The sequence below is a fragment of the Choloepus didactylus genome, chromosome 19, assembly GCF_015220235.1.
Source record: "Choloepus didactylus isolate mChoDid1 chromosome 19, mChoDid1.pri, whole genome shotgun sequence".
In the NCBI taxonomy this organism is placed as follows: domain Eukaryota; kingdom Metazoa; phylum Chordata; class Mammalia; order Pilosa; family Megalonychidae; genus Choloepus; species Choloepus didactylus.
This window is the reverse complement of record NC_051325.1, coordinates 31,209,165-31,234,103: the sequence shown is the minus strand read 5'-3', so window position 1 is coordinate 31,234,103 and position 24,939 is coordinate 31,209,165. Positions and strand designations below refer to the sequence as shown.

General features: G+C 37.2%; 1 protein-coding gene and 1 pseudogene across 2 annotated transcripts in view; both read right to left on the bottom strand.

The window, feature by feature from the left end:
- RNF24 (ring finger protein 24) overlaps window positions 1-24,939 on the bottom strand; it is a 71,422-nt gene that overhangs the window by 7,581 nt on the left and 38,902 nt on the right. For both annotated transcript variants that reach the window (XM_037811922.1, XM_037811923.1), the window contains 3 exons: window positions 23,774-23,923; window positions 22,825-22,867; window positions 21,679-21,720 (listed from right to left, as the gene is read on the bottom strand). In XM_037811922.1, the coding sequence (XP_037667850.1) occupies window positions 21,679-21,720; window positions 22,825-22,867; window positions 23,774-23,923 (235 nt within the window). The remainder of the gene's footprint in view (window positions 1-21,678; window positions 21,721-22,824; window positions 22,868-23,773; window positions 23,924-24,939) is intronic.
- On the bottom strand, window positions 4,119-5,530 carry LOC119515766 (annotated as a pseudogene).

Genomic DNA, 24,939 nt, shown 5'->3' with positions numbered 1-24,939 from the left:
TCATCCATGTTGCCACAATAATCAGGACTTCATTCCTGTTTAAGACTGAATAATAATCCACTGTATGTATATACCACATTTTATTTATCCATTTCATCTCTTGATGGACACTTGGGTTGCTTCCATCTTTTGGCTATCGTGAATAATGCTGCTATGAACACAGGAATGCAACTATCTCTTTGAGTTCCTGCTTTCAGTTTTTTTGGGTAAATATCTAGTAGTAGGATTGCTGGGTCATATGGTACTTCTATACTTGGCTTTCTGTGGAACCACCCAATTGTCTTCCACAGTGGTTGCACCATTTTAGATTCCCACCAGCAACGAATAAATGTTCCTATTTCTCCGTATCCTTTCCAACATTGTTATTTTCTATTTAATAGCAGCAATTCTAATGGCTGTGAAATGGTATCTCATTGTGGTTTTGATTTGGATTTCCCTAATGGCTAACGATGTTGAGCATCTTTTCATATTGCTTTCTAGCCATTTGTATATCTTCTTTGGAGAGATGTCTGTTCACATCTTGTGCTGGTTTGAAGCTGTTATGTACCCCAGAAAAGGCCATGTTCTTTTAATCCATTCCTGTGGATGCAGACCTATTATGGGTGGGACCTTTTGGTTAGATTATTTCAGTTGAGAAGTGACCCAGCCCATTCAAGTTGGGTCTTAAATCCTTTTACTGGAGACCTCTATGAAGAGAATAAAAGACAGAAAAAAAAAAAGCCAAGAGAGCAGAAAGAGAAACACCCACAGAGACTGGAGAGAAAGGCCCCAGAGGTGCTAAGACAGGACCCACAGAAGCTCAGAGAGGAGCCCACTGGAACAGAGACTGAAAGCAATGGGACCTAGGAGCAAAGGAGCAGCAGATGCTGGCCATGTGCCTTGCTGTCTGACAGAAGAACCCCAGATGGCAGCAGCCTGTCTTCAGAGTCTGCATATCATCCTGTTGATGCCTTAATTGGGACATTTTCATGGCCTTAAAACTATAAATTTGTAAACTAGTAAGTCCCCATTGTAAAAGCCAACCCATTTCTGGTATATTGCATTCTGGCAGCTTTAGCAAACTGAATCAAGTCTTTTGAAAATTTTTTTAATTGGGTTGTCTTTTAGTTGTTAAATAGAAGAATTTCATTATATATTTGATTATTAAACTTTTATCAGATATGTGGTAACCAAATATTTTCTCCCATTGTGTAGGCTGTCATTTGGGGAAGAAAAGTTTTTAATTTTGATAAGATCCCATTTATTTTTTTCTTTTCTTGCTTGTGCTTTGGGTGTCAAGTCTAAGAAACCATTGCCTAACACAAGGTTCTGAAAATGCTTCCTTACATTTTTCTTAAATTAAGGTCTTTGATCCATTTTGAGTTGATTTTTGCATATCGTATGAGGTAGGGGATCTTCCTTATTATTTTTTTGCAAGTATAGATCCAGTTTTTCCAGCACCATTTGTTGAAGAGATCACCATTCTTTCCCAATTGCGTGGTTTTTGCTCCCGTGTCAAAAATCAGTTGGCCATAAATGTGAGGGTTGATTTCTGAGCTCCCAAATCTATTCCATTGGTCTATATGTCTGTCCTTGTGCCAGTACAATGCTGTTTTGATTTCTGTGGCTTTGTAGTAAGTTGTAAGATAGGGAAGTGCAAGTCTTACAACCTCATTCTTTTTCAACATGGCTTTAGCTATTTGGGGTTCCTTACCTGTCTATGTAAATTTGATGAGTGGCTTTTCCATTTATGCAAAGGTTGTTGGAATTGGGATTCTGACTGGGAGTTCCTTGAATCTATAAAATTGCTTTGGGTAGTGCTGATATCTTAATTATATTTTGTCTTCCAGTCCATGAACATGGAATATCCTTCCATTTATTAAGTCTTCTTTAATTTCTTTTAGTGATGTTTTGTAGTTTTCTGTACACAAGTCCTTTACAACTTTAGTTAGATTTATTCCTAGATATTTGATTCTTTCAGTTGCTATTGTGAATGGAATTTTTTTGTTTATTTCTTCTTCCAATTGTTCATTGCTTGTGTACAGAAACACTTCTGAATTTTGGGTGTTGATATTGGACCCCACCACTTTGCTGAATTCATTCATTAGCTCTAGGAACTTTGTTGTGGGTTTTTCAGGATTTCCTGCATATAGGATCATATCATCTGCAACTAGGGAAGTTTTACTTCTTCCTTTCCAATTTGGATGCCCTTTATTTCTTTTTCCTGTCTAATTGCTCTGGCAAGAACTTCCAGTATAATGTTGAATAACAGTGGTGACGGTGCCATCTTTGTTTTGTTCCTGATCCCAGAGGGAAAGCTTTCTGTCTCTCACCATTGAGTAAGATGTTAATTATGGGCTTTGATATATGACCTTTATTATGCTGAGGCAGTTTCCTTCTATTCCTAGTGTTCTATGTGTTTTTTATCAAGAAATGGTGCTGTATTTTGTCAAATGCCTTTTCTGCATATTGAAATGATCATGTGGTTCTTCACCTTCAATTTGTTAATGTGGTGTATTACATTGATTTTCTTACGTTGAACCAACCTGCATACCAGGGATAAATCCCACTTGTTTATGGTGTATAATTCTTTTAATATTATGCCGGCTTGAAACTGTTATGGACCTCAAAAGAGCCATGATCTTTTAATCAATTTTACTGGGTGTAGCCTTTTGATTGAGTATTTCTATGGAGATGTGATTCACCCAAATGTGGGCAAGACCTCTGAATTATTTTCATGGAGCTGTAACCCCATCCATTTCAGGTGGGTCTTAATGAGATCAGTGGAGTCCTCAAGAGAGCTCATGGAGAGGAGAAGCTGAGAGAGACATTTTGGAGAGAAGTTAAGAGCTGATATAGACACAGACACTTGGAGATGCTGGGAGATGCAGACAGAAGGATGTTTGGAGATGCTAAGCTAAGAAACGAAGCACAGAGTTTGCCCTTGAGAAGCTAAGAGAGGACTCCCAGATGCTTAGACAGAAATGCCCCAGGAGATCCAAGCAGACAGCTGAGAGAAGCTAAGAGAGACAGAATCCCATAGATATTTTGAAGAAAGCCATTTTGAAAAGCAACCTGGGAAGAAAGGACCAACAGACACCAGCCATGTTGCCTCCCAGCTGACAGAGCTGTTTTGGACACCATCAGCCTTTCTTCAGTGAAGGTATCCTCTTGTTGATGCCTTAGTTTGGACACTTTTATGGCCTTGAACTGTAAATTTGTAACCTAATAAATCCCCTTTATAAAAGCCAATCCATTTCTGGGAATTTGCATAATGGCAGCATTAGCAAAATGGAATAAATTTGGTGTTGGGTTCGGTTTGCTAGTATTTTGTTCAGGATTTTTGCATCTATATTCAAAGAGATATTTGTCTTTGTTTTTCATTTCTTGTGGTATCTTTATCCAGCTTGGTATGAGGGTGATGTTGGCCTTGTAGAATGAGTTAGGTAGTATTCCCTGATCTTCAGTTTTTGGGGAACATTTCAACAGAATTGGAGTTAAGTCTTCTTGTAATGTTTGGTAGAATTCACCTGTGAAGCCATTTGGTCCTGGGCTTTTCTCTAAGTTTGTTGTTGTTGTTGTCAATGAAAATAAGCTTTATTACATAAAGTAATAAATACATACAAATATGGAAACAGTTTCAGTCATTTTTTTCCAGATATTTTTATCAACTTACAGGAAACACAGAACTGAAATCTACATACAGTCTGTATTAGTTAGGGTTCTCCTTGGATACAGAATCAATGAAAGATGTCTCTTATTATCAAATTGTAAAAGTGACTCACGCAACTGTGGGAGTGCACGAGTCCAAATTCTGCAGAGCTGTCAACAAGCTGTCAACTCCAAGGAAGACGTCCGACGAACTCCTCGGGAAACGAACCAACAACTTTGACGAACTCCTCAGGAAATGAACCGGCAACTTTGACGAACTCCTCAGGAAACGAACTGGCAACTTCGACGAGCTCCCCAGGAAATGCTTCACTGAGCAGCTGAAGAAGAAGTGAAGGTTCTCTAACCGTCTGGCTTATAAGCCTCCAACTGATCACCCGGACCAAATCCAGCTAATTGCATTCTCCACTGTGGAAGCACGCCCCTTGATGAGTCATTAGTCAGCTGCAGTCAATTGACTGATAATCCGACAAACCAGCCCGTTGGTTTATTAACCAGCCTCAAATATCCTCACAGCAATCGTCAGGCCAGTGCCCGCTTGACCAGACAGCTAGGCCACCTAGCCAAGTTGACACATGAACCCAACCATCACACAGTCTCAGTATGAAAATTTTCTGGGGTCCTTGCTAGGTATGATAGGTTGCTCTTCTGTATTTATAATTTGTGCACTTTTTAATTAACTTCGAAGCACTAATAAATGCTTAAGCACAAAAGAAATTATATTAAGCAGAATCAACACTGTATGCTAAACTAGATCCAGCTACTAATAAAGCATGCTGTCAGTATTTACTAGAAATAGAATCCTTAGAGTTGAATTAGCTTATGAAAAGGAACAAGGAACAATTTAGGTAACATAAATATACTCAAAAGAGAAGATTAAAGTGAGATACTGGTATCTATTTTTGTTTGTTTGTTTTGTTTTGTTTATCAATGTTTAAGGAAAAAAATTTAAAACCTGGGTACTTCCTAACTATTCAAAACACAAATCCTAATTAATTGCAAAATCTTTCCTCAAGCTTAAAGACTATAGGTTCAGAGCCTAGGGAACCATGGGAGGGAAACAGGGAGAAATAAAAACAAACAGCATCTTGAAAACAAGGGTTTCATCTGAACAGGGGAGATTAATTGTAACTCCTCATCTTGTAAAAAGACGGAAAGCCTTCAAAGCTAACAAGGCAGCTAGGATCTGGCATTCCATTCTGTTTCAGCCAAGCACTCCCAAACCAGTTCTCTAGCGTGAAGGACGCCTTGTTTTAGTCTCTCTGCTGTACTCCTGCTCCCGTGTAAGTGGGTCTGATCTCTTTTCCCAATTCTTTGATGATGGCCAACAGTTCAGCATATTTGCTTTGGGGTACCTGGCTGTTCCCAGTTCCCTGGCTATAGCCAAGGGATGGTGGCCGTCATTCAGCAGGTAGAAGTACTGTGAGGACATTGCCATGTTGGTAGGAGGAGAGTGGACACTACCAGTAGCATCAAGGCAGGCAGTTGGCACGTGCGTGTTCAAGTTCAGTTGCTAAGATATCCCTGCAGACAGACAGCAGGGCATAAGGTGCGGAGCTGGGCCCACGAGAGTGGTGGCAAGGAGTTACGGTGCCTTGGCCCTTGCACTCGTCTGTGTGCCTACCAGGTCTTTTGCACCTGTTGTTGATGATTTGGGCTCTCCCTCACCTTGCCACTCCCTGCAGTATATCACCGATACCTTGGCGGCCCTGTTGGGAAGTTTTTGAGTACTCTTAGTGGTAATTGGTTCCTTGAGATCTTGTGTTTCTTCTTGAGTGAATGTAGGTAGTTTGCGTGTTTCTAAGAATTTCTGTATTTCATCTAGGTTATCGAACTCTTATAGTCCTTTTTATGTTAAGTTCTGATTTTCATTATTTGTATCCTCTCTTTTTGTCAGTCTAGCTAAAAGTTTGTCTATTTTATTGATCTTTCCAAAGAACCAACTTTTGGTTTTGATGATTCTATCATTTTTTGTTTGTTTTGTTTTGTTTTCTATTTCATTTATCTCCACACTAATATTTGTTAATTCCTTCCTTCTGCTCGCTTTGGGATTCATTTCCTGTTTTAGTTTTTCTAGTTTTGAGGTTAGGTCTCTGATTTGAAGTCTGTCTTCTTTTTTAATGTAAGCACTTAGAGCTACAAATTTCCTTAACACTGCCTTTGCTGCATCCCATAAGTTTTGGTATGTTGTATTTTCATTTTCATTTGTCTCAAGATATTTTTTAATTTTGCTTCTGATTTCATCTTTAATCCATTGGTTGTTCAAGAGTATATTGTTTAATTTCCACATATTTGTGAATTTTCCATTTCTCTGTTATTGATTTCTAGCTTCATTCTCTTGTGGTTGGAGAATATACATTGTATGATTTCAATATTTTTAAATTTATTGAGACTTGTTTTGTGACCCAGCATATGGTCTATCCTGGAAAATGACCCATGTATACTCAAGAAGGCATATCTGTTTTCACTGGGTGCAGTGCTGTATATATGTCTGTTAGGTCTTGTTGATTCAGTGTATCATTCAAGCCCTGTATTTATTTATTTATTTTCTAATCAGATGTTCTATCCATTATTCAGAGTGGTGTGTTAAAGTCTCCTACTATTAATGTACAACTGTTAATTTCTCCCTTCAAATCTGTCAGTATTTGTTTCAAATATTTTGGGGCTCTGCTGTTAAGTACATATATAATTGTTACATCTTCATGTTGAATTGTCCCCTTTACCAGTATTTAATGACATCTTTGTCCCTCATAACTATTTTTGACTTAAGGTCTATTTTATCTGATATTAGAATAGCCACCCTAGTTTTCTTTTGGTTACTACTTGCATGGTATATATTTTCCATCCTTTCAGCGTCAATCTACCTTACTTGTATCTTTGACTTTACGATGAGTCTCTTACAGACAGCTTATAGTCAGATAATGCTCTTTTATCCATTCTGCCAATCTCTGCCTTCTACATTTACATTTAAAGTCACTACTGATAATACAGGGCTTTCCTCTGCCATTTTGCTATTTAGCCTTTGTAAATCATACCTTTTTTTCCCTCACTTCTGTTAATACCTACTTTTATATTTATTTGCTCTTTTGAGTACCTTCTCACTTATACCTGGATATATTTTTCATCTATTTTCACTGTGGTTACCATAGGGTTAAAATTTAACATCCTAAATATATAACAATCATATCTGGTTTGATAGCAACTTAACTTCAAGAGCATGCACATATACTTCTTCTATACCCCTCTGTCCCCCAACATTTCTTTTTGTACTTTTTACCACTTATATGGTATGTCCAGAAATCTAAATTTACCATTGTTTATGCTTTTGTATCTTAGCACCTGTAGGAAGTAAGAAGTGGAGTTACATACCAAACAATATAATACAATAATATGGTTCTAGTTTGCTAATGCTGCCGGGATGCAAATCACCAGAAATGGATTGGCTTTTATAAATGGGGTTTATTTGGTTACAAAGTTACAGTCTTAAGGCCATAAAGTGTCCAAGGTAACACATCAGCAATTGGGTACCTTCACTGGAGGATGGCCAATGGCATCCAGAAAACCTCTGTTAGCTGGGAAGGCACGTGGCCAGCATCTACTCCAAGTTCTGGTTTCAAAATGGCTTTCTCCCAGGACATTCCTCTCTAGGCTTCAGCTCCTCAAAAATGTCACTCTTAGTTGCTCTTGGGGCGTTTGTCCTCTCTTAGCTTCTCCGAAGCAAAAGTCTGCTTTCAAAGGCCATCTTCAAACTGTCTCTCATTTGCAGCCACTCTCTCATCTTCTGTGCATTCTTCAGTGTCCCCCTTGGCTGTAGCTCCTCTTCAAAATGTCACTCTCAGCTGCACTGAGTTCCTTCTGTTTGTCAGCTCATTTATATGGCTCCAGTGATTTAATTTAGACCCACCCTCAATGGGTGGGGTAACACCTCCATGGAAATTATCCGATCAGTCATCACCCACAGTTGGGTGGGGCGCATTTCCATTCAAACAACCAAATCCAAAGGTTCCAAGTTAATCCCCACTAATATGTCTGCCCCCACAAGATTGCATCAAAGAACATAGCTTTTTCTGGGGGACATAATATATACAAACTGGTACAAATACTAACAGTTTATAATTGCCCAAATGGTTACCTTTATCGTAGCACTTTATTTCTTTATGATGCTTTGAACCACCATCTAGTGTCCTTTCCTTTCAGTCTGAAGAACTTCCTTTAGCATTGCTTGTAGGGCAGGTCTAGTGGTGATGAACTCCCTCAGCTCTTGTTTATCTGAGAATGTCTTATTCTCTCCCTCATATTTGAAAGAGACTTATCAGATATAAATTCTTGACTAGCAGTTGTTTTTCATCAGTATTTGAAGTATTTCAGTCCATCACCTTCTTGCCTCCATGGTTTCTGATAAGAAATCAGCACTTGATCTAATTGGGACTCCCTTGTACATAACATGTTGCTTTTCTCTTGCAGCTTTCAGAATTCTTTCCTTGTCCTCTGCATTTGACAGTGTAACCAATATATGACAGGGTGTATTTTTCTTCATGTTTATCCTGTTTGTTGTTCTCTGAGCTTCTTGGATATACATATTCATATTTTTTGCTAAGTTTGGGAAGTTTTCCTTCTGCTCCTTTCTCTCTTTCTTCTCCTTCCAGGACTTCCATAGTGTGTATACTGGTGCACTTGATGTTGTCCCATAGCTGTATTAGGCTATTTTCACTTATAATTTTTCTTTTTCTTTCTACAACTTGTCCAGACTCATTTCAAGTGTCTTGTCTTCAAGTTCACTGATTCTTTCTTCTGCCAGCTCTAATCTGCTCTTGAAACACTTCTGGGCATTTTTCATTTCAGTTATTGTGGTCTTCAACTCCAGTAGTTGTGTTTGGTTCCTTTTAAAAATTCTCTCTCTTTACGTGGACACTTACATTGTTCATTCATTGTTTTCCTGATATCCTTTAGTTCTTTCCTCTGTACCTTCCTTTATCTCCTTGAGCATTTTTAAGATCATTTTTTTAAAGGTTTTGTTTGGTATGTCAGCATTCTCATTTTCTTCACTGGTGTTTTCTGAATTTTTATCCTCTTCCTTTGGATGGGCCATCATTTCCTGTTTCTTGTACTCTCTTGTTGCACACTGTACATTTTAGTATTTTAAAATGTTAACTCTGGGACTTACTCCCTGGAATGTCTGTTTCTTGGTTTTGTAACCAGCTGCTCATAGAAAGAAATTTTCTTGAGCTTTAGCCCTCTTATAAGGAAGGTCTGCCTAAGGTAAATGCACCGTACAGGGTTTTCCCTGTCTTTCTGGGCTTCTGTCTTGTCCTGGGCTTTTGCTTGTTAGTAGTTTTGGAGTTTCCCTGTTTACAGGAGTTTGATTGTCCCCTCTGTTTCCCAGGAGGCAGACTGCCCTCTCCCAGATATCTGACGCTGGTAGGCCTTTGTCCTAGACTGCCTGCCTCTATAGTTGGAGACTTCAACACAACACTCACATCAATAGATAGAACATTTAGACAGAAGATCAATAAGGAAATAGAGAACCTGAGCAATGTGATACATGAATTAGATCTAACAGACATATACAGAACAATGTACCCCAAAACATCTGGATATACATTCTTCTCAAGTGCCCACGGATCATTCTCCAGGATAGACCACATGTTGGTCACACAACAGTTCTTTTCCAGCTTTTAATTTAATAAATTAAAAGACTGAAATCATACAAAGCACTTTTTCTGATCATAATGAAATGAAGCTGGGAGTCAAAAACAGGCAGAGGATTGGAAAATGTACAATTTTGGTTTTTAAGACACTGTCAACAATCAGTGGGTCAAAGAAGAAATTATAAGAGAAGTCACTAAATATCTTGAGACGAATAAAAACAAGAACACAACATAAAAATCTTATGGATGGAGTGAAAGCAGCATTGAGAAAAATTTTGCAGCCCTAAATGCCTATAATAAGAAGGAAGAAAGAGCTAAAATCAAACACCAACTATACACCTGGAAAAACTTGAAAAAGAACAGCAAACTAATCCCAAAGCAGGCAGAAAGAAAGAAGTAACAAAGATTAGAGAAGTAAATGAAATTGAGAACAAAAAAATAATAGAATCAACAAAACCAAAAGTTGGTTCTCTGAGAATATCAACAAAATTGGGAAGCCCTTAGCTAGACCAAGGACAAAAGAGAGAAGATGCAAATAAATAAAATCAGAAATAAGACTGGAGACATTACTACATTACCACAGAAGTAACAGAGATTATAAGAGGATACTACGAAGATTGTATGCCAAGAAACTAGGCAACTTAGATGAAAAGGATAATTTTCTAGAAACATATGAACAACACACACTGACTCCAGAAGGAACAGAAGACCTCAACAAACCAATCACAAGTAAAGAGACTGAAATAGTCATCAAAAACCTTCCAACAAAGAAAAGCCCAGGACTGCATGGCTTCACAGGTGGAATTCTAACAATCATTCTGGGAAGGATTAATGCCAATCCTGCTCAAACTCTTCCAGAAAACTGAAGAGGACTCATTCTATGAAGTCAACATCACCTTAATACCCAAACCAGATAAATATACTACAAGAAAGGAAAATCACAGACCAATCGCTAATGAATATAGAAGCAAAAATCCTCAACAAAATACTTGCAAATTGAAACCACTGGCACATTAAAGAATTATACACCATGATGAAGTGGGGTATATCCCAGGAATGCAAGGATGGTTCAACACAAGAAATCAATCAATGTAATACACCACATTAACAAATCGAAAAAGAACCACAGGATCATCTTGATTGACCCAGAAATGGCATTTGAGAAAATCTAGAATTCCTTTTTGATAAAAAAACACTTCAAAAGATAGGAACAGAAGGAAACTTTCTCAACATAATAAAGAGCAAGTATGAAAACTCCACAGCAAACATCATACTCAATAGCAAAAGACTAAAAGCTTTCCTACTAAAATTGGGAACAAGGTAAGGATGCCCACTGTCACCATTGTTATTCAACATTGTACTCGAAGTTCTAGCTAGTGCAATCAAGACAAAAAAAAAGAAAAGGCATCAAAATTGGAAGGAAGAAGTAAAATTTTCCCTATCTGCAGATGATATGATCCTGTACCTAGAAAATCCTGATAAATCTACAACAAAGCTACTAGACCTAATAAATGAGTCCAGCAATGTGGCAGGATACAAGATTAATACATAAAACAGTAGTGTTTCTATAGATTTGCAAGGAGCAATCTGAGGAGGAAATCCAGAAAAAAAAATTCATTTACAATAGCAACTAAAAGAATCAAATACCTAGGAATATACTTAACCCAGGATGTAAAGGACCTCCATTCAAAAAACTACAAAGCATTGCTAACAGAAATAAAAGAAGACCTAAGTAAATGGAGGGACATTCTGTACTCATTGATTGGAAGACTATTGTTAAGATGTCAATTCTATACCCAAAGATTTATGGATCCAATGCAATGCTAATCAAAATTCCAACAGCCTACTTTGCAGAATTGGAAAAGCCAGTTACCAAATTTATTTGGACAGTAAGGGGTCCCAAATAGCCAAAAACATTTTGAAAAAGAGGAACGAAGTTGGAGGACACTCACTTCCTGACTTTAAAGCATATTACAAAGCTACAGTGATAAAAACAGCATAGTATTGGCATAAAAATAAATCACACTATCCGTTGATGGCTATATTGAGTACTAGCTGCTTACAAAGTCCTTTCCAGGTACCTGCTGATCTAAAAGACCCATTAATTGCCCATCTTGAGTCCTAGATACCCGGACGAATACTGTATGACCTTACTAATATGAGCTAAATATAACTAGCAAACTCATGGTGTTAAGATCTAGAACATATATGTCACCAGAAAAATAGAATGAGGGCAGAGAATGGGGAGCTGATGCTTAATTTGTGCAGAATATGTAACAAAGTTGAATACAAATGTTTGGAAATGGATGGATATGATGGGAATTAAGTGAGTATAACTAACAGCGATGCTATGTGGGTGCAATTGTGGTTAAAAGGGAAAGGAATGTCACTAGAAGGAAAGCTGGAAGATGAAACATGGAAGTGTATAACACAGTGAACCTTTTTCAGGGTGAAAATCTAGAATTGATTGTGGTGATGAAGGCACAACTCTGTGAATATACTAGAAGACAGGGATTGTATACTTTAGCTGGACTATATGGTATGTGGATTTATCTAAATAAAAACTGCTTAAAAAATAAAAAAAAACAATGAGAAGGAATTCTGTTTGGGCACAACACCCTCCACTCCTCCCTGGCCTTCCATAAAGAGTCAGATTAAAGACTTCAATATCAGTCCTTCTGGAATTTCCAGCCTCCAACCTGCCATATGGAATTTGGACTTGCCAGCCCCCACAGTCACGTGACTCAGTTCTTTATAATAAATCTCTTTATACACACATACACAAACACACGTTCTGTCACACAATGAAAATGATCTCAAACTATTTACTCAGGTAACCTGGCTACCTATTTCAGAGTAAGAAAAAAAAAAAAAGCTTAATAGTTCCTATAAACACAAGCTTGACAAGGAATTAGAAAAGACAATCATGTCATCAAAATGAATCTCTAGTAAAGAGCTGGGTGGATCACATGAACAAATTCCCCATCTGAAATTTTAATCACAGATGTCCATCTCATTATTCAAAATGATTTTCTTTTATAAGAGTAATCATTCTATGGTGGTGGTGGTGGGAATTCATACCTCTCCTTGGAATGGTTATGATGACATCATATCTTCTGCAAAGGGAGCATTTCTGGTTCTGAGATATCATTTAAAACTGAAATTTTGGAGAACTATTAAAGCAACTTAAAGATGGTCAAGCTAATACAGGTGGATCCAGCTTTCTTGTTTCAAACTTAAGTGCAGTGGGCAGCCCCTTCCATGGCCCCAAGGCCCTCCCTTGTGCTCTGGCCCATTGCTGCACTTGCCTCACTGACCTGTGTGGGACGGACCTTCTCTCCCATGGGGCTGGTGCTCCTCAAGGGAAGGGAGGGATTACACTCTGCCCACCCAATCTCCAGGGTCCTGCACACTGCTGGCTCCCTATACCCGTTTTGGCTTTTTTTCCTCTTTATATTTTAACAATTTAAACCTGTGACAAATCTCTGCTGGGTTCCAAATATTCTGATATTCAGATTTAAAAATAAAATTCAGGAATGTGATTATAAGACTGATCAATAATCCTAGTAAGACCGAGTGAACTTAAATCTCCTCCTACATCGGACAGGGATTTGGCATGCACAACCACAGAGCCAGGCTCAGGGCCACCTTCTCATGGAGCCAAGGAGGGGGGCGGGGATAAGCCTGTGGGGAGGTGAGAATAGGGAAAAGATGTCTTTAACTCCACATCCACACAGGTGGGAGACTCCAGTGGGTTACCTCTCTGCAGTCTCTTCCTGTAGAAAGCAGGACAGAGCAGAGTCACAGTACCTCTGCCACACAACTCCTCAGCACTCCCTGCCTGATCCCGGAAACCTGACCATAGATGGCTCTTCCTGATCACTGTGTAACTAAAATCCCAGGTGCTGCTGAGACGCAGAGAGGAGCAGGTTCTCCTTTCTTATCTGTACATATGGGCAATTCCACCCTGATGGAAGATGGTATGGAACTCAACTTGTTCAAATTCGGAAGCTGGCTGGCTGAACCCACTATACTATGGATACAAGCTCAAGGATCTGCAAGGCTAGGCATATTCTGATTGGCCCATATGGTCACAGCAGGTGGGGCAGCAGAGCTGAGGCTGCCTATCTGCCTAGGTGACATGCCAATCTACTTCAACTGTTGGAATAAACTGAACTGAGTGAGATCTACACAGTCTGGTCTTAGTGGTGGTATGGCAAACAAACCAACCCAGTTGCCAGAGTGATTTGCAAACAACTTTGGTACTTTACTAGTACTTCCCCATGCCCTTTCTGGCACACTGCCACTGCAGGACTGCTTTTCCTGACTCCCTGGATGTATCCCCAGCCCTAGCCTAGGCACTTCCCCCTTCTCGTCCCTTCTCTTCATCAGTCTCCAACATAAAAGCTCAAAGCAGAAACATCTGGGGAGGAGGGGAAAGGGGAGAAAGAAGAGACAATCTAGGAATGTTCAGGAATGTACAAAGACAAAGAGGATAAGGCTGACTCCAGCAGGGAAGCAACTCTGGCTTCTGGTAACATTACAATTAGACCACACGCTAGTTTCCAGATGGACTCTCAGATGTCAATAGATGCACTGGCCTTCCTTCTTTTCTATGGCATGGACCATTGCCTTCCCTGATCAATTCTGGAAAGATAACAGTACTGAATGGAATTGAAACATTAGTGATGAGAAAACTTTAAAACATTTCTAATGAGATGTGGAAGATCAGTTTCATGTAGCTGAGCAAATCTCAAACAGGATAAAATCATACTCAGACATAACATAATCAAAATTAAGACAAAGAACAACTCCTGAAAGCAATCAGAGAAAAACAATGCATAGGGTAATCAATGATTCAAATGACTGTGAGTTTCTCACTAGAGACCATGGAGACCAGAAGCAAGTGGCAAAACATTTTTAAAATGCTGAAAGAAAACAAATGTCAAACGGAGTTCTATCTTCAGCAAAAACATTCTTCAGGAATAAGGGTGAAATAACATTCTCAGATGAAGATAAATTAATAGAATTCAGCCAGCAAACTTGCTATAAAAGAATTGCTAAAGGAAGTTCATCAGATGGAAAGAAAATATCAGTGGAAACTTGGAACATCAGGAATGAAGGACAATAGAAATAGTAAATATCTGGATACATTCAACAGACTTTTCCTCTTGAGGTCTTTAAAACATGTCTGATGGTTAAAAGCAAAAAAGTATATAACATTTATTATTATCGCAATTGCACTGTTCTATTATTTCTCATAGGGATATGGTTCTCTACGTCTATGTCTATCAAAAGATGAAAAAAAGACAGACATTGTCTTATGGGATTTCCGGTGTATATGCATGTAGTACAAGACAGCTATTAAATAAAGGAGGGAAGGTAAGGAGACCCATATGGTGGTAAATTTTCTACATTCCAACTAAAGTGGTAAAATATTGATTCTAAGTTAAACATATGTTTTGTAATCTCTAGAGCAACCACTAAAAAATTATACAAAGAGATAAAGCCAAAATCATGATAAATGAAAATGAAATATTAAAAAATGTTCAAATAACACAAAAGAAGGCAGGAAAAGGAAAATAGAATGAAAAAAGAGAGGGAACAAGCAGGGAACAGATAATAAAAATGATATACCTAACCCCAAATGTATCAATAAGTGTGTTAAATGTAAATGATCCAACCACATCAATTAAAAGACCAAGACTGGCAGAGTGGATTAAAAAAAGACTCAATTATACACTGTCTACAAGAACTTACTTCAAATATAATGATATAGATAGGCTGAAAATAAAAGGATAGAAAAAGACATACTCTACAAACATTAATCAAAAGAAAGCTCAAGTGGCTATATTACTATTCGACAAAGTATACTTCAGAGCAAAGAAAATTACCAGGGATGAGAGGGATATTAAAAATTGATAAATGGGTCAATCCACCAAGAAGAAATAACAATCCTAAAGGTGTATACACCAAACAGCAGTTTCAAATGAATGGGAAGACACAGTGTCATAGAATATTAGACTTAACATGGTCAAGAAGTCAATTCCATCGAAGCCCCAGAAGGAGTTTTTTGTAGATATAGACAAGCAGATCCTAAAATTTACATGAAAAGGTAAAGAAATAAGAATAGCTAAAACAATTTTAGAAAAGAAGAATAATGTTGGAGGAATTGCACTACCTGATTTTAAGCCTTTCTATAAAGTAAACAAGCTAGTGAAGGGATAGGCACACAAATCAATGGAATGGGACAGAATAGAAAATCCAGAAATAGACCTACACAAATATGGCTATTAGATTTCTGACAAAAGTGCAAAAGAAGTACAATGGAGAAGTACTCACCATAACCAGAGCTGGGGATACTGTGGTGAACAAATTGGAGACTAAATGCAAATGGAAAATAAATCACAGGCTAATGCAGAGGCCACAAATAAGAGACTTTCAGGCTTCACTTGAAAGAACCCAGAGGATCTTGCAACAACTAGCTTCCCTCATGGCAACAGTTAGCTTTGGCGACACAGGGTCTACATGGCCTACTGTGTCGCGCTTGCCACCGCACTTTCCTGTCTCTCTTGACACAAACACTCTACCAGGTATCATTTTTTTTATCTCACTTGCACTGTTATTTTGTTGTTTCACTTAGAAGTAGAGATATGGTTTTCTGTACCTATTAAAAGATAGGGAAAACTATAAGTCCTAAGAAAGGATGTTCTTCTTTGTAAAAGCACAACATACTCTTGTGTTCTGAATATGTAACATCGCCTTCTTAGCTTTACTTATTTATGTGTTGCTTGACTCCTAGACTGGAAGAAAAGATTAAAAAAAAAAAAAAAAAGATGCAGTCACACCCGCAGAGATGAATGAAATTTTGAATATTTTGGGGAGGAGGGGTAGCAAAGTCCTAGGAAGGCTCCCTTAGAGGAGCAAAAGTCAAGGGAAAGCCAGGCAATACTGACTGGACCCCTTAACACACACAGCACCTTTCTGCACTCTCTAGCATGACTTTCTGGGTTAGAGTCTTCCCTACTAGACTGTTAACTTCTTAAAAGCAGAAACTAGATCATATTTTTTCTTGGTGTCTCCATGGTCTAGTTCAGTGACTGAAATATTTATTCAATAACTTTTAAATTATTTTAAAAGTAATTGATTAGGCAAGATGATGGCATAGAGACGAGGGGAACTTAATTGGTCCCCTAGAACAACTAATAAACAACAAGGAAAAATTAGTAAATAGCCTGGAATAACTGCTGGGGGACAACTGTGACTGTCCACACATTGTACAATAACTTGCTTTGGGAGGAATGCCTGAGATAGCAGCATAAAATATGTAAGTAAAAACTGCAGAACCGTGCCGGGAGCCCCCACCCCCCACAGCAGGCTGAGCTGCAAAACCTCACTGTGGTAGAAAGCAGCACTCTCTGGGCAAGCTAATATAGCTCAGCCCAGCTCCAACTGGGATTTTAATGAACAATTGTGGACTGCTGAATACAAGCTACAAACCCCTAACAAGCAGATAGAGACTTTTACTGATGACTGACTTTAAAGAGCCAGAAGACTCCTCTGTCCTGGGAGGGGGAGCCCAGAAGACCAGCTGTTACCTTTGGGCAACGGGTGAAACTGGGAGGCCATGGACTGGCTTTTAAAGGGGGCTTTCGGTCCCTTTTTCTCTCTCTCAGCCTGAGCGGCTCAGTGGAGAAAGCCTCAGCCATTTTCAGTTTGCAGCTCTCTGATTCAGACAGGGGTGGAGATAGCAGAGTCAGAGAGACAAAGGAGCTATTTAAAAGCAAATGGTAACTCCCTAGGGGGTGTATCTTCCCTAAGAGGAAGGAGGTGGGCCCCAGCTCTACTACCCACCTTCCCTTCAGAACCAAACCCCAGAACCTGGGGGAAAACAGCCAAAACAGGAACTAAAGGGGCCACAACTCCTTACACCAGTTGGGAGCGATGGGCCGACAGGTGCCACCTGCTGGGGCAAGTTAGGAAAAGCACAGCAGATAGAAACCTCAAGGAAAGACGGTCAATCTCTAAGGCACACTGCAGGGAGACCTGAAACTGAATATAAACCCATTCTGAGATCTGAACCCCATTCTGGTCTGGGAAAATCTGATTGGGGTAACCAAGGAAACCAGATGCCTAGACAATGGAAAACTACAGTCTACACTAAGAAAAAGGAAGATACAGCCCAAAGGAACAAACTTACACCTCAATCAAGATACAGTTGAAATACTGTTTCACTTTAATGAAACAATTTATTAAAGACTTTCAAAGAAATATGCTAAATCAAATAAAAAACCAAATCAATGAGTTCAGGGAAGATATGGCAAAAGAGATGAAGGATATAAAGAAAACACCGGGTGGACATAAGACAGAAATCAAAAGTTTGAAAAAACAGCTGGCAGAATCTATGGAAATGAAAGGCACAACACAAGAGATGAAAACCACAGTGGAGACATACAACAGCAGATCTCAAGAGGCAGAAGAAAACACTCAGGAACTGGAGAACAAGACACCCGAAATTCTACACACAAAAGAACATATAGGGAAAAGAATGGAAAAATAGGAGAAACATTTCAGGGAATTGAATGACAACATGAAGCTCATGAATGTATGTGTTCATGGGTGTCCCAGAAGAAGAAGAGAAGGGAAAAGGGGCAGAAGCAATAATAGAGGAAATAATCAATGAAAATTTCCCATCTCTTAAGAAAGACATAAAATTACAGATCCAAGAAGTGCAGCATACTCCAAACAGAACAGATCTGAAGAGATCTACAACAAGACACTTAATAATCAGATTATGAAGCATCAAAGACAAAGAATACTGAAAGCAGCAAGAGAAAAGCGATCCATCACATACAAAGGAAGCTTGAAAAGACTATGTGTGGATTTCTCAGTAGAAACCATAGAGGCAAGAAGGAAGTGGTATGATATACTTAAGATACTGAAAGAGAAAAACCACCAACCAAGAATCCGATATCCAGCAAAAATGTCCTTCAAATATGAGGGAGAGTTTAAAATATTCTCTGACAAACAGACAATGAGAGAGTTTGTGAACAACATACCTTCTCTAAAGGAAATACTAAAGGGAGCACTACAGGCAGATAGGAAAAGACAGGAGTGAGAGGTTTGGAACACAATTTTGGGTGACGATAGCACAACAATGTAAGTATATTGAACAAAGATAACTCTGAGTATGGTTGCAAGATGAAGGCTAGGAGCATGTGGGAAAACAGAAGGAAAGAAGAACAATAAAGACTGAGACTGTATAACTCAGTGAAACCTAGAGTGCTCAACAATTGTGATAAAATGTACAAATATGTTTTTACATGAGGGAGAACAAATGAATGTCAACCTTGCAAGGTGTTAAAAATAGGGTGGTATTGGGGGAAAAATACAATCAATGTAAACTAGAGACTATAGTTAATAGAAACATTGTATTATGCTTCCTTTAACGTAACAAAGGCAATATACCAAAGCTAAATGCCTGTAAGAGGGCAACATAAGGGGAGGGGTATGAAACTCTTGGCTTTGGTGATTCTGTCTGGCTCTTTTATTCTACTTTAGTCTAATTCTGTCTTTCCTTTTGTTGCTTTTTATCTGTCATTTTTTTTCTTTCTTTTTCTTCTGTCTCTCTACCTTCTTTGACTCTTCCTCCTCCTTTGTGGAAGAAATGGAGATGTCCTTATATACATAGTGGCGGTGGTGGTGAATACATAAATACTTCACTATACAGGGAACCATGGATTGTTTACTTAGGACAGAATGTATGGTGGATGAACAAAAACATCTTAAAAAAAGGGTTGATGAAGAAACCATGAGGGCACTAAATTGGGTGAAATAAGTCAGACACATAAGGACAAATATTGCAGGGTCTCACTGATATGAAGTAATTATAATATGTAAACTCACAGACATGAAATGTAAGTTATAAGGATATAGAACAAGGCTAAGAATGGGGAGCGGTTGCTTATGAGCAGAGCAGAATATTCAACTAGGTTGAACTTAAGTGTTTGGAAGTGGACAGAGGTGATGGTAGCATGTTATTGTGAGAATAACTAACAGTGCTGAATGATGTGTGAACGTGTGGAAAGGGAAGCTCAGAGTCATGTATGTCACCAGAAGGAAAGTTGGAGGTTAAAAGATGGGAATGTATAAAACAGTGAATCTTACGGTGGACAATCTCCATGATTAATTGTACAAATATGAGAAATCTCTTTCATGAAGTAGAACAAATGTATGACATAACCAGAAGTTAATAATAGAAGGATATATAGGGAAAAAATATACCTATTGCAAACTATGTACTACAGGTAGTAGTATTTTAACATTCTTTCATCAACAGTAACAAATGTACTATACCAATATTATGAGTCAATAATGGAGGGGGAAGTGGTTAGGGGTATGGGAGGATTTGAGTTTTCTTTTTTTGTCTTTATTTCTTTTCTGGGATACTGAAAATGTTCTAAAAACTGGTGATGGAGGCACAGCTATATGATGGTACCATGGACAATTGATTGTACACTTTGGATCTTTGGGTAGTTGTATGTATGGTATGTGAACAATCTCAATAAAATTACATTTAAAAAAAGTGATTAACTTATTTTCCTTCTTTAAAAGAACATTATATATAAAATGAATGTCCCTTTTGACCAATTTTTCCCAGTCTTTTGTCTTCTCTCCTTCTCAGTGTGATCACTATGTATCTTTCTAAGACCTAGTACAACACTTTGCATATGCATATATACCCATAAACAATGTGGTGTGTATTTTAGTTTACATATGTGATATATTCATCAGCCTTTAACTTCCTTTTTTCAAGATCCCATTTGAGATCTATCCAAGTTGATGTATTTATAGATGAGCTCATTCCTTAATTTTGCCTGCTGTATAGTGTTTCATTGTATGAATCACTATCATGTTTTCTTTGTTCCACTCTTGACAGACACTTAGCTGTTTCTGATTTTTCAGTTACAATTATTCACTGATAAAAGTATCCATATTAACATTCATGTGCTTACATAGGAACAAACTACTTAACAGTGTATGGTTAAGCTACAGGAATGCAAAAAGAACAAGTCTGACAAAACAGTTTCATCACCAAGAAAGTGAGGCAAATGCATTATGGCCTCTAGAAACGAGCTGTAGAGCAAGGCTCGGTTTTCTTTGCTACAGCTTCAAGTCAGTTGGGGGTTGGGAGGGGCAGTAGCTTGGCCAGACTCAACAAAACTGAAATTGGTGGGTGCAACTGGGATACTAATTATGATATATAATGATGCAACACAAATGCACTTATTCAGGATGACGATTCTAAACTAATGGGGGTCAATCCAATAAGGAAGACTTCTGTTCTTGGAGAACCTGATTATTCAGCATTGTTAATGCATGTCAGAATTTAATCTTTTCATTTATGGTCATCAAAAAGACATCTAATAGAAAATGGGTCATCTTCTACTGTGTCATGTTAATTTTGGCCATGGGCTAAAGTTGACTTTTGGAAAAAGTTAAAAATCACAATCAGTGCTTGTTTACATAGCTTAATCCAAGGTTAGGTCTACAGTACCATTAAACAGAAATACATCAAGTTGTTAATGAAAAAATATGTGGAAAATGTAAAGAGCAAAACAGCAGAAGAAGGGTTTAACAGTAATATAAATTATTTTAATATTGTTCAAATAATTTCATAAATTAACTCTCTGAAGAGACTGTCAATGTAGCTTTACCATACTTAGGCTAAATAAAACAGATATTATAATGTGCTGCTTTCCAAATCTTTGTTTTAAAGACCAAATCAAAAACTCAGAAAGGACATACAAGAAAGGATGGTTAAAATTAAGGATAAATGTTCACACACACATTTTTGTATTTAAGTTGCAAAGAATAACATTACAAACACCTATGAACTAACCACACAATCTAAAAACAAGACAATCCCAGGGATTCATAGCTCTACCTGTGTGTCCTTTCCTTTTTCATTCCTCTGCGTCACTCCCTCACCTATACCAGCACCATGAAGTTATCACTACATTGTTCGTGTTATGGATGAGAATACTGGGAACATTTTCAAAGGGGAAACTGGTGCAAATTCATCTTGAGTAGAAAAAGAAATTTATATTTATCTCCTATTCATATTACCATGGTCAGCAACCAACGTCCCGGCTGCTATAAAATCTTACACTAGCACAATCCCTATTAAAAACATGAGTTATGTTATTTTCTTAAAGGCATCACACAATTGATTCTTCACCTTCAAATATACTATTAAGCTGATCAAAATAAGCCTAATTTTTTTGACATCTGAAAATAAAAATGTTTAAACATACCAGAGCACACACCTTTATTAGAAAATGGCTCAGGAAATAAGTTAAAATATGTACAGGCAACTTACCTCATGTAAATTCAATTCTTTTACTTTTTCCTTTAATATAACCTGTAAGACAAAAAAGTATGGTCTTATACCCATTTGTACCTGTGACTTAAAAAATTTCTCATTATACTCACAATTTTTTTCCTGTGTGTAGCTCATTTTCTCTCATATTCAATATTGGAGAGAATCTCTTTTACAGTTTAAGAGAGAAAGACATTTTAAGAACATTCTTTTAATTTTAGCAATGATGTAATATTCTGCTGAAAAGCAATTTTGAAATCTCTTTGATGGTAATTAAGTTTTGAGAAATGACATTAACACATGACCATCAGGACTAACTGCTAATTTGGTAAGAAAATAAACAAGGTCATTTGCCTCACCTATTGGCTAATGGGATTGACTGATTAGTAATTCATAAAATATTAAAAAGAAAAGCCAATCTTCATTTTGGGTGTTCTGGCTTATTATAATACATCACTGTCCTCAGTAAACTTTAGCTCACTGAGTTCTGTTAATGGGTTTAAAATTGATCCAGATGTTGCCTCTAACCTGACTCTGTAGTAAGCAGCTATCAATTAAAAGGAATGCTAAGTGATAAAAAGGCAGGTTACTATTCAAAGGGAAATTTTCTGAGAATAAACTAAACTTACTAGGTTTATATTTCATCTTAAAGCGAAAACAAAAACAAAAACAAAAACCAAGCAAGTGAAACTTGGGGGAAATCTCCAAATTTGGGGCATCTTACATTCCTAAATGAAAAGAGCTTTTAGGGTAAATCCCTTTTTTAGAAGTTACAATCATAGGATACCATCCAGCTATTTAGGAATGTACTAATTTAGAACTGGTTATCTCTTCTAATGGAGAAGGAGGTAAAAAAAATTCATTTAATGGAATCCCTGAACTCCATTAAGACATACAAGGTATAGCATATCTCTCAGCAAAATGTTGGCTGAAGTTGCTTGTTAAATTATATCATCTGAACCTTCTATAGCTTCAAATAATAATTAAGAAAAATAGTTAAGAAAGTGAACTTGATCTATTTTGTATTGTAAATTAGCAAATGATATCAAAAAATGAACATGAGTAAATTCAGTCCCCGTTTAAAATATGAATGGAAATCTGAGTTCTTTTTTTTAGAGAAAAATATGATTAAGGTAAATTTCTCACCTGTTTGTATGCATAAAATTCTTTGTGTGCTTGATGTCTGAGCCTAAAAGAAATGAGTAACGCAATATTGAGATTTCCAACATAACTAAAAAAACACACAAAAACCTGTTGATTTTCGGTATTAATTTATATGATTCATGGTTTAAAATCCAGACTTCTTTATCTTGGAACACACCCAAATGATATATTTCCTACCATGGAATAAGAAAGTGCTTAGTGAACCAAGAAATGTTACCCAAAGGTAAGTTACAAATATTATTCCTAGTCAAAACTTATTACAATGAAATCTCAATATAAGAAATATTAGGACCTATTTAAAACTTAAAATTGAGATATCCTTACTTAAACTATTATGAATCAGTCAACTGTGACTCTTTACCAGCTTAATTCATTATTACCCCAAGTGACATGTTATTCTTTGTCACTCATCTGTAGATGTGCTGCAGGGAATGTGGGATATTTAGTATTTTATGTGGATAATAATCTGAACACCTGACTAGTTTGACAACAAACAGGAGCTTAAAATCTTCTCAAGAGACCACAAGAACCTTTTTAAGGCTTGGACCTGGTCGTGGACATTGTTTTCTGACCTTTAATAACTGCAGCTAACAGTAATACAGAACTCTCCTGAAAACTGAAATCTCTGTGAAAGCAGAAAAAAATCTTGGGGAAAGACTGACAAAAACCCATTTGGACCAGGAGCTAATATGGTGGGAAAATAAATGAGGACACTTTTCCCTTAAAGTATAGTAAAACTCATCAGCAGATAGGACCAAAAATCGTATTAAAGTGTTAGTTACTGAGATTAACAGGAGATTAAAATATTAAGCCACCCTTAATTTCAGAAAACTTGCTTATATTTATATTTTTTAACCTGAGGGAAAAGAGTTGATTTTTTAAATTGATTGTTTAAAATATTTTGAAGTAACATAGAATGAAAATTGATTACCTAATCAAGTAGCAACAGAAGAGTAAACTAAGGATGAAGACAAATATAGCAGTGCCAAAAACCACAATATATATGTTGAGAGGCAGATTCTGGAATCCGATGTTAGGCATCCTGAAGTTGTAATGTGGGAAATCCGCACTCATGGATGAACTGTGGGTGAAGAAAAAAATAAAAAAAAAAAGGTATAATGACTAGGAATCAAGACAGCATTATTTTTGTAAATGTATAGAGGTAAAAGATTTCTAAGGCCTGGCCTCATTTGAAAAACAAATATGATAGACAAAGTGCTAATATGCTTGCCATTCATTTATTCATTAATCACGCCACAATTATTTCCTGAGTGCTTCCTATGCATTTGGCACTATTCCAGGGGCTGGAGATGCTATGTAAAAAATTTTACAAGTTGTATTCATTCTCTAAAAGGCATTTCACTGAACCAATTCCAGTAATCAATACACACATGAAAAAGTTCCATCTTAAAGAAGAGAGGGAGAAAAAAAGACAAGTCTTAAGATTTTTCAAATCCTTAACCTTTAACTCGACTTTTACAGTAACAATGTGTATATCTCATGAGGTAATGAATAAAAATTCTGTAATCATATGGTATAATATGAGGTCATGAATATGTATAATTTCAAATAATTTTAATGTCAAAGGAAATATAAAGATAAATGGAGAAAATTAAGCAGGATATAAATTGTATATAAAGTATGATGTCAATTTTGTAAGGTAAAAAATACTGGTATACATGTATGTGTGTGTGTGTGTTTGTTGTGCATGTATACATGTATACATATACATAGATATACGGCAGGAAAAAAGTCTGAAAGACAGCATATCAAAATGTTAACAGCAGCTTGAGGTTTACTAGTCATTGTGATTTTCTTCTTTATATTTTTTATATTATTTTCTACAATCAAAATGATGATAAAAGCAGCAGTGGCCAGTGTATTTTTTTTTTAAATCCCTTTAGAACAGACCCTGTTCAAAGCATTTGTTGGCATTATTTTATTTAATCCTCACATCAAACTTCTATAGGTAGATACTATTACAGAAGTAGGGAAACTGAAGCTCAGAGAGTTCCAGTCACACAGTAATGATTGGCCATGAAGGTCTAGGAGCTGGATCTCTATGACTCCAAAGGCAACGCTCTCAGCCTGGATGCT